The 11,138-nt window shown below is 36.4% G+C and overlaps 1 protein-coding gene across 1 annotated transcript in view; it reads right to left on the bottom strand.

Annotated features, from left to right (window-relative positions):
- The window catches only part of LOC148941385 (stromelysin-3-like), a 128,283-nt gene that overhangs the window by 25,508 nt on the left and 91,637 nt on the right, over window positions 1–11,138 (bottom strand). The window contains exon 9 of the mRNA XM_089104159.1: window positions 8,436–8,617. Coding sequence (XP_088960285.1) covers window positions 8,436–8,617 — 182 coding nt within the window. The remainder of the gene's footprint in view (window positions 1–8,435; window positions 8,618–11,138) is intronic.

The following is an 11,138-nucleotide window of genomic DNA, read 5'->3' as shown; positions in this document are numbered from 1 at the left end:
GTAAGTTTTTGTGTGTGTAAGTGTTGTCGTGCTTGTGTAATTTTTCGTGTGTGTGTGTGTGTTAGTTTTGATGTGTGTGTGTGTTAGTTTTTTTGTGTGTGTGTGTGTTAGTTTTCGTGTGTGTGTGTAAGTTTTAGTGTGTGTGTGTGTAAGTTTTTTTTTGTGTGTGTAAGATTTTGTGAGTGTGTTTAAGTTTTTGTGTGAATGTAATTTTTTTTGTTCATGTAAGTTTTCGTGTGAATGTGTAATTTTTTGTATGTGTGTGTGTGTGTGTGTGTGTGTGCGTAAGTTTTAGTTTGTGTTTGTTAGTTTTTGTGTGTGTGTGTAAGTTTTTGTGCGTGTGTGTAAGTTTTAGTGTGTGTGTAAGTTTTTGTGTGCATTTAAGTTATTGCGTGTACATTTATGTTTTTGAGTGTGTGTGTTATTTTTTGAATTTGTGTTTAAGTTTTTGTGTGTGTAATCTTTTGTGTGTGTAAGTTTCGACGTGTGTGTGTGTAAGTTTTCATGTGTGGAAAAATTTAGAAGTGTCCAACTCAGAAAATCCCGAAAACATAATTTACATATCCCAAATCACAAGTTTCAGACAACACACTCCTATGAGCGGCTAGGAAATCTAGCTCGGAAAAGTCTGAAATAGCAAACTAGTCATCCCAAACTATTGGTTTCAGACAACAGACACCTATGATGGACTAAGAATCCTAGCTCTGAAAAGTTCAAATAGCAAACTACACATCCCAAATCGTAATTTTCTGACAACATACACCTATGAAAGGCTATGAAACCTAGCTAATAAAAGCTGGAAATAGCAAATTAACCATCCCAAATCATAAGTTTCAGACAGCACTCACCTATGAACGGCAAAGAAATCCAGGTCGGAAAAGTCAAAAATAGTAACACACACATCCCAAATCATAGGTTTCAGACAATAGATACCTATGAAAGACTAAGAAATCCAACTCAGAAAAGTCCGAAATAGCAATTTAAATATCCCAAATCATAATTTTCTGAAAGGACACACCTATGAAAGTCTAAAAAATCTAGCTCAGAAAAGTCAAAAATAGCAAACTAGTCACCCCAAACTATAGGTTTCAGACAACAAAAACCTATGAAAGGCTAAGAAATTCACCCCAGAAAAGTCAAAAGTAGCAATCCATCCATCACAAATCATAGGTTTCAGACAACACAAACCAACGAAAGACTAAGAAATCTAGCTAAGAAAAGCCCGAAATAGTAATTTACATATCCCAAATCATAGGTTTCAGACAACACTCACCTATGAAAGGCTAAGAGAACTAGCTCAGAAAAGTCAAAAATAGCAAACTAGTCATCCCAAACTATAGGTTTCAGACAACAAACACCTATGAAAGGCTAAGAAATTCATCTCAGAAAAGTCAAAAGTAGCAATCCACCCATCCAAAATCGTAGGTTTCAGACAACACACACCAATGAAAGACTAAGAAATCCCACTCAGAAAAGCCCGAAATAGTAATTTACATACCCCAAATCATAGGTTTCAGACATCATTCACCTATGAAAGACTAAGAAACCTTAGCTCAGAAAAGCCTGAAATAGCGAAACTATTCATCCCAAACTAGAAGTTTCAGACAACAAACGCCTATGACTGACTAAGAATCATAGCTCTGAAAAGTTCAAATAGAAAACTACACATCCCAAATCATAATTTTCAGACAACACATACCTATGAAAGGCTAAGAAATCTAACACAGAAAAGTCAAAAATAGCAAACCACTCATCCCAATTAGAGGTTTCAGTCAACACACACCTATGAAAGGCTAATAAATCCAGCTCAGAAAAGTCAAAAATAGCCAACTGCATAACCCAAATCATAGGTTTCAGTCAACACACCAATGAAAGACTAAGAAACCTAGCTCAGAAAAGTCAAAAATAGCAAACTACTCATCCCAAACTATTGGTTTCAGACAACATTCACCTACGAAATACTAGGACACTTTAGCTCAGAAGAGTCTGAAATATCAAACTAAATTTCCCAAATCATAATTTTCTGACAACCCATAACTATGAAAGGCTAAGAAACCTAGCTCATAAAATTCGAAAATAGCAAACTACACATCCCAAATCATGGGTTTCAGAAAACACACACCAATGAAAGACTAAGAAATCTAACTCAGAAAAGCCCGAAATAGTAATTTACATATCCCATATCATAAGTTTCAGACAGCATTCACCTACGAAATACTATATCCCAAATCATAAGTTTCAGACAGCATTCACCTACGAAATACTAAGAAACCTTAGCTCAAAAAAGTCTGAAATAGCCAACTACTCATCCCAAACTCGAAGTTTCAGACAACAAACACCTATGAGTGACTAAGAATCCTAGCTCTGAAAAGTCCAAAAAGCAAACTATACCTCCCAAATCATAATTTTCTGAAAGGACACACCTATGAAAGGCTAAGAAATCTAGCTCAGAAAAGTCAAAAATAGCAAATTAACCATCCCAAATCATAGGTTTCAGTCAACAAACAACTACGAATGGCTATGAAATCCTGCTCAGAAAAGTCAAAAAAAAGCAACCCACACACCCCCAAATCATAGGTTTCAGACATCACACACCTAAAAAAGACTAAGAAATCTGGATCTGAAAAGTCAGAAATAGCAAATTACAGATCCCAAATCATATGTTTCCGACAGAACTCACCAAGGAAAGTCTAATAAAGATTGCTCAGAAAAGTCAAAAATAGCAAACTACTCATCCCAAACTATAGGTTTCAGACAACAAACACCTATGAAAGGCTAAGAAAGCAAGAACAGAAAAGTCAAAATAATAAATCAAACAACCCCAAATCATAGGTTTCAGACAACACACACCTATCAAAGACTAAGAAATCCAGCTCAGAAAAGTCAAAAATAGCAAACTACAAATCCCAAATCATAGGTTTCAGACAACACACACCTACGAAAGAATAAGAAAAAATGCTCAGAAAAGTCAAAAATATCAAACTATTCATCCCAAACGATAGCTTTCAGACAACATTCACCTACGAAATACTCGAAAACATTAGCTCAGAAAAGCCTGAAATAGCAAACTCTACATCCCAAATCATAATTTTCTGACAACACATACCTATGAAAGTCTAAGAAATCCAGCTCAGAAAAGTCGAAAATAGCAAACTACACATCCCAAATCATAGGTTTCAGACACTACACACCTATGAAAGACCAAGAAATCTAACTCAGAAAAGCCCGAAATAGTAATTTACATATCCCAAATCATAAGTTACAGACAACATTCACCTACGTAATACTAAGAAACCTTAGCTCAGAAAAGTTTGAAATAGCCAACTATTCATCCTAAACCCGAAGTTTCAGACAACAAACACTTATGAGTGACTAAGAATCCTAGCTCTGAAAAGTCCAAAAAGCAAACTACACCTCCCAAATCATAATTTTCTGAAAATACACACATATGATAGGCTAAGAAATCTAGCTCAGAAAAGTCAAAAATAGCAAATTATCCATTCCAAATCATAGGTTTCAGTCAACACACACCTACGAATGGTTAAGAAATCCAGCTCAGAAAAGTCAAAAAAATAGCAACCCACACATCCCAAATCATAGGTTTCAGACACCACACACCTACGAAAGACTAAAAAATCCGGTTATGAAAAGTCTGAAATAGCAAATTACATATCCCAAATCATAGGTTTCAGACAACACTCACCTATGAATGGCTAAGAAACCTAGCTCAGAAAAGTCAAAAATAGCAAACTAGTCATCCCAAACTATGGGTTTCAGACAACAAACACCCATGAAAGGCTAAGAAATCCAGCTCAGAAAAGTCAAAAGTAGCAATCCACCCATCCCAAATAATAGGTTTCAGACAACACACACCTATGAAAGACTAAGAAATCCAGCTCAGAAAAGTCAAAAATAGCAAACTACATATCCCAAATCATCAGTTTCAGTCAACACACACCAACGAAAGACTAAGAAACCTAGCTCAGAAAAGTCAAAAATAGCAAACGACTCATCCCAAACTATTGGTTTCAGACAACATTCACCTACGAAATACTAGAAAACCTTAGCTCAGAAAAGCCTGAAATATCAAACTATACATCCCAAATCATACTTTTCAGACATCATTCACCTATTAAAGCCTAAGAAATGAAGCTCAGAAAAGTCTAAAATAGCAAACTACACATCCCAAATCATAGGTTTCAGACACCACACACCTATGAAAGACTAAGAAATCCAACTCAGAAAAGTCAAAAAGAGCAAACTACATATCCCAAATCATAAGTTTCAGTCAACACACACCGACGAAAGGCTAAGAAACCTAGCTCATAAAAGCCTGAAATAGCAAACTACTCATCTCAAACTATTGGTTTCAGACAATATTCACCTAGGAAATACTAGGAAACCTTAGCTCAGAAAAGCCTGAAGTAGCAAACTACACATCCCAAATCCTAGGTTTCAGACAAAACACATCCACGAAACCCGGGGGCTCGGGGAAAGCCTTTGTGGGTCGGTGGGTCTATTGAGGGCCAGGGGTCCTTTGGGAGCCCGGGGGACCGGGAGAGGGCCTTTGGGGCACAGGGAGGGCCTTTGGGGGTCCGGGGGGACAGTTGGGGGCCTGGGGGACATTTGGGGCCTGGGGATGGCCTTTGGGGGTCTGGGTGGGCCTTTGGGGGCGCCGGTGGCCCTTTGGGAGCTTGGGGGGCTTTGAGGACTGGGGGCTTCCTTCGGGGTTGGGGTAGGAGGATTGGAACCCTTTGGGGTTGGGTTAGAGGACCTCACAACACTCTTCAAATGAAACTTGTGTATTATAACGACCACAGAGTTTCACCATTAAATTCTCTTCTAAAATCTCTTCAAAATCTTCTTTTAAAATGTCTCTATCTGTTTCGACGAAATAGTTCCATAACCTGTCTAAAACGGTTTCGCCCAAATAATCCCTAAACGAAAATTCAGCGTGTTCCTTTGTTATTGGCATCTCTGCGCTAACGCATTTCAAATTAATAGGAAACTTTCTCGCGCGCTAAAACAATTCATCGCTAAGATGTTTCTTGCCTAATTGTTTTCATGGCGTTTGGTTATTAATATCCTTTGGAGTTCGACCAAAAGAGTTGTTTCCGTGGCAAAGACATTAATGACATGGATCTATTCCTGGAGCAGTACCTGTCAGACATTAATAAACTATGCCCGGAAACAATTTTATGAATGACTGACGGCAAAGTGAGAAAAATACTGTTTTTCCATTCTCACTGACAGAAACCATGAAACATACATAAATTGCTGTTGACATCCATGAAAGTGAGAAAGTTCCTGTTTTTTCATTCTCACTGACAAAAACCCTAAAACAGACAAAATTCCTGGTTTTTCAAGTGAGAAAATTCCTCTTTTTTTATTCTCATTGACAAAAACCATAAACCACGTGGTTCTCGTGCTCATATATGGTGTTAAAAAAAGTTGTAGGTGGCAGCAGGGGTGAAGCGTCGCGCTGGTACCCCCTCCTCTACTTACGGCATTAGAAATACTGCAGAAGAGTTGTCCTATGCCGGAAGTGCATAGAGATAACAGGCTGGAACAAAGAAGTACGAGCAATTACTTCCCCTGTATATGGTCTGGTACCGATCAGAGTCGTCGCTAGAAAAAACAGGGATGGATCTAGAGCAAAATCTTGGGGGGGGGGGGGAGGAGCAATGTCACAAGGGTGGCAATGAGTAAAATTTGGGAGGGGGGCAATGTGACAAAGGTGCCAATAATTTACCAAATTGACAAATTTATTCTAAAAAAATAACTGAAAAAAAAAACAGGGAAAGAGGGTGCCAGAAAATCTTCGCGAAGGGGGTATCCCCCGTGGATTGGCCAGTGAACCGAAAATATTATTATTTCTGGGGGGTGGGGCAATGGGTTTAGCGACTGGCTTTTAATTTTTACCAACTGATGTGGGAGATACTGCTATCAAAACGACTTTAATTTTTGTTCTTTACAGCCTGAGACTAGTACATGATACCAATTTACCTCCTGCGACCGAGAACGGGTCCACTAAGCGTACATCGGAAGGTTTTCCCGTGTGAAGTACCTTTAAGAGGAAAAAGTCATCTACTCCTATGCACAAAATGGATTGGTTATCATGGTCGTCTCCAAATTTTTAATGGATAGCAACGTGGTCGTCCATGGGACAAAATCGTGGTCTGGTGCCATAAAATTGCAAAAACGCCAATTTCCCGTTGCATAATCTTTTGGTGACTATAAAAGGGCTCTAGGACTTCTAATTTCCGCTTTGAATGATCCTTATTCCGATCTTCTAGGATAATCAATTCGACATGATTACCTTTTGTAAAATAGTAATAATAATAATAAACTTGTTTGCATGATCTTTCTTCTGGGAAAGAAAAATGCAAAATTCCACATTTTATTAGATAGGAACTGGAAACCTCCAATTTGCATTTCTCTATTATGCTAAATCTAATGGTGTAATTTTCGTTAAGATCCTTGCCTTTTTGGGGCTGTTTTCCCCCATTTTCCGAAAATGAGGCACATTTTCTCAGGATCGTAGTGTTTGACATGTAACATTGAACTTAATTAACTTTATATATTAAGAATTAGGATGAAATTTAATTCTTTTGATTAATTGTTATATTAATTGTGCGGTATATACCATTGCTGCTTTCACACATAGTAACTGGGGATCAAACTTCCCTCGGTGAAGCGAATTTCAGACACAAAAACAGTATCCGGCATATCCCTCCTCAGGAAATCCCCCTCGCGGAAGTAAATGTAATACCTATATTCTGGGTTGCTTATATTAAATGTGATGAGGTTTTACAACGATAAAAATAGAACTAAACCAAAAATAAAATTTCCATGTCTGTAGAAAGACCCCAAGAAAATTTATTTATTTATAAAAAATAAAGCCCCAAGATATATTATGCAATAGATATGTTGTACACAAAAATCATAATTTCGGTAATAATAGCTTACTCTATTCTTTGTCTAGTTTGTCAATAACAAAAATATTGACTTATTAATCATTCATCGGGCTCCGTTTTAAGTTTCAATCATTATAGGACTTTATATCTGCTCGTCTTAACTTTCAATACCAAGGGACGGAGCTTCGCTCGGTGAATTTTTCCAAAGTCGCGACCTATGTAAATCGTTTTTTCACGTTAGAAAATGTTAGTGTACTAATTTTATAAAAAGAAAATGATTAAGCGGCTTCCCAGAAAAAAAAATACCCGCATGGATAAAATTTGTATGCAATAAAATTTGATGCAGCGAACCCAAAATGGCGGAAATTTTTTTTAACATCATTAATCATCACCATAAACGAAAGATGTACGTTTAACATTATATTATGCAATATTTTATGTCTTTTGAATAATAGTATGTCAAAGTAACGAACAAATTGAGAAACATGTAGTTTTTTTCAGATTCTAAGGGGATATTTTGGGAATATGGCTAAATGGCCGTTTTCTGCTAAACATATTTTTGTAGACTTTTGGTAGGTCTATCAATGAAGATACTGTTCAGAACAAATGCCACTTCTCTCATCATTATACTAACTTATTTCGAGAATCGTCTTCTTTTTTACGCGCTTAATGGGGCAAGGAGGGGATGTCCTAAGGAGAAGAAAGTGAGTGATAAAGTAAAAAGGGCAAATCTTTAGAACTTGTCAGTTAATTTCAAATCAAGAATCGTGTCATTTTTCTATTTGATCAAAATGACTAGAAATAGGAGATTTTATGAGGAAAATGACGTATAGAGGGGAACAAACAAAAGGGACAAAGCTCTAAAAGAAATTCCGTCATTCGTTAAGAATGAACCTGCAATTTTCCAGAAATGCGATCCTAAAAGGTTCCTGTCAGGCATAATCATTTCAACGTAAAAGGAAATCTATGGAACCTTCTAATTGAATTCTAGAGGGAAATATTGTCCTAATGATCGGAAGAAGTTAATAACGCTAGTTTTTGAACAAATTATCCAAGAGCAATCAACTTAGATGTCCAATTGAATCCTCGGGCTCAAAATAATGAGAAAACAAAAAAGTTCCACTGTAACATAAAAATTGTTTTATATTTGCACAGCGAGAAGGACCTCTCTTGTAATTAAAAGTTTATGGAATTTTATCTCATTGTTTATCACTGGCAATAGGATATTTTAATTTTGTCTGGACAATCTAATTTTAATTCTTAAACTTAATAACATACATCGTTCATTGAAATCAGTTAGGATATGAGGTAATGCTCAATTTCAGCTATTAAGTTTTATTTTTCCTGTAATATATGTGGTTTTGCTTTGTTGTTTTTTTGTTGTTGTTGTTGTTTTTTTTTTTTTTTTTTTTTTTTTTTTTAGGCAACTGTGACTTCTAAACATATCCTTAAGGTAAAAAACTCCTTTAAATTATTGATATTTGATTATATAATAAAGTTGAACAAAAATATTCTTACCTTAAAACTTCTGTCATTAAACCTCCAGTATTCACCATTTTTAAAGAAGTAGGTATATCCGTTGCTGTATTGGAAAGCTGACTGCATATTTGCAGGTAGGCCTTCCCAGTTTGAAATATTTTTTGGGTAGCTTGATTTTATTGGTGGCCTTTGGCTGGGATCAAACCTCCAGTACTGGCTACCTGGTTAAGAAAAACCTATGATTTGAGGAATTATGCATACTTAGTGTCTGTAAAACTCTTTCAAAATCAGACATTTGATTTTAAAACAACTTTTTGATTTTTTTTTTGTGAGCACCTAAGGCTGGGTTCAGAGGCGAACTGATGTGGGGTGAAATTCTTCCTCCTGTGCGTATTTTGACTCCTGCGGGAGATGGAGTCCCTAAGTTCTTGCCATAAAGACATATAGCAGAAGGGATAGTCAGATAACAGCTACACTAGGTAAGAAATTAGAGCTATTGTCCTAGTTAGAACTTTTGGGGATGATGCTCCTACCGGATCTCTTTGGGGGAAATACAAAGCGGGAGGATTCGAATTACAGTCATGAGGGCATCTAGATTGTCCTATGTCAACCGTATTTGATGGAATACAGGTGTAAATATTGTACTAGTTATAGTTCTTAGGGTCCATAGCAAATTCAGCATCTGTGAGACAGGGGTTCCTAAATGCTCTTAATCAGAATATCTATGAAGAGGATCTCAATCAAACTTTGTTGGAAGTAAGAGCAAGGTGCCCTAGTTAGGCTTTTTGGTTTTGTCAGTATCCTCTGAAGGCTCTAGCTGCTGAGGGAGCTTCCTCTGAGAGAGGAAGAGGGAAGGGGTCCCTAAAGTCATGTCATAAGCAAAATTTGTGAGACCTAAAATTGCTGTTACAAGCGGTTTTGTGGGGGAGCGAAAAGGCTAGTATCAATTACCCTCTCGATGAGGAAGGGGACATCTAAATTCCTATCATAACGGCATCTACTAGAACGAATTATTGTCTCTTAACCAAACTTGATGGGAAGTAAGATTAAGTGTTTTAATTGCACCTTTTGTGTTTTTTAAAGGTTGTTGGAAAATAGGTAGAGCTTCGTAATTCCCAAGATAGAGTACACTCTACGGAAAGAAAAATTTTCTATTTTTCAATTTATAAATTTGAAAATTGTTTACACCAAGATTATGGTCTTTTATTATTATTTTAGAAAAATAAAATTTTAATGGTTTTAGGTAGTAGGGTCTTAGAAAGTCTTCTCGTGGTATTGTGGCAGTTCAAATGAGCCCTGATTTATTTCAAAATCCGCAAACAGACAAAAGTTTTGGTCTTTGTCATTACATTAATTGAAAAAACTTTTTCCACAAAATAAGTTTTCAAAGAAAAGTAAAGAACTCCAATAAACAAAAATGAGCAAAAATAAAATCAAATTATCTACGAAGCGTGAAACTACCGCAAATCAGCATCGATAAATAAATGAAACCCAAAACAAACAGAAATTACGATAAATAGACGAGTCAAACTCAAAACGAGCAGAAATTAACATAAGTTGGGCTCAAAACCCCTATGCCTTCCCAGGGCCAGAACATAACTTGCACTTTACTGAAAAAATATAAATGTTCTTACTTTTATAACTTTATAACTTTTATAACTTTAATATATTAGTTTAATATATGTATACTGACTAAATATCAGTATATATATATATTAAACTGACAATGCACATTCATTTGTATTTTTTCAGTAAAGTGCAAATTTTGTTCTGGCCTTGGGAAGGCATAGGGGTTTTGCGCCCAGCTTATGGTAATTTCTGCTCGTTTTGAGTTTGACTCGTCTATTTATCGTAATTTCTGTTTGTTTTGGGTTTCATTTATTTATCGATCCTGATTTGTGGTAGCTTCACGCTTGGTAGATTATTTGATTTTATTTTTGCTATTTTTTTGTTTAATGGAGTTCTTTGCTTTTCTTTGAAAAACTTATTTTGTGGAAAAAGTTTTTTAGATTAATCTCTGTTCTTTTTATATTGACATAATTTTTTCAGGTGAAAAGAAAATAACACTTTCAATTTTTTCGTTTTTTAAGGCTTTATAGTTTGGCCTGCAAAATTTTTATTGGATGTGTTTTGGAAAACGGTGGGCGTGAGAGGGGCGTTAGTCGCTATCCAATTACTTTCAACTATTGAAAAAGGCACTAGTCCTTTCAATTTCCAATTGAATGAGCCCTTTTGAAGTTTCTACGACTACGCTTTCAATAAAAACTTTATATGACCCAGGGCATAACTTACAACCCTTGCCCTGAGGGCTGTGGGGGAATTGTTGTCATCCTTAAAGACCTAATTTCCAAAACTTTCAACTACGTTGAGTAAAATGGCTATCTAAAATTTGGATTGGATGTGTTTGGGGAAAAGGTGGGCGTGAGAGGGGGTTAGTTGCCCTCAAATCACTTTTAACTATTAAAAAGGGTACTATCCCTTTGAATTTCAAATCGAATGAGTCCTTTTCAAGTTACTACAACAAGGAATCCAATAAAAATCCCAGATGCTCCCAGTACACGACATATGCACGGTGCCCTGTGGGTGTTTAAGAAGCGTCCTCCTCAGAATTACAAATTATACTTATACATCCAATATGTCCTACACAATGGTTAGATCAAAATTTTTACGGGATGTGTTTGGGGGAAAGCTGGGCGTGAGAGGGGGGTTAGTTGCCCTCCAATCACTTTCGACTGTTAAAAA

This window comes from Artemia sp. Qi Xiang Cuo, chromosome 18, assembly GCF_049724085.1.
Source record: "Artemia sp. Qi Xiang Cuo chromosome 18, ASM4972408v1, whole genome shotgun sequence".
NCBI lineage: Eukaryota > Metazoa > Arthropoda > Branchiopoda > Anostraca > Artemiidae > Artemia > Artemia sp. Qi Xiang Cuo.
The sequence above is the reverse complement of the archived record's forward strand: the minus strand, read 5'-3'. Positions and strand labels throughout refer to the sequence as shown.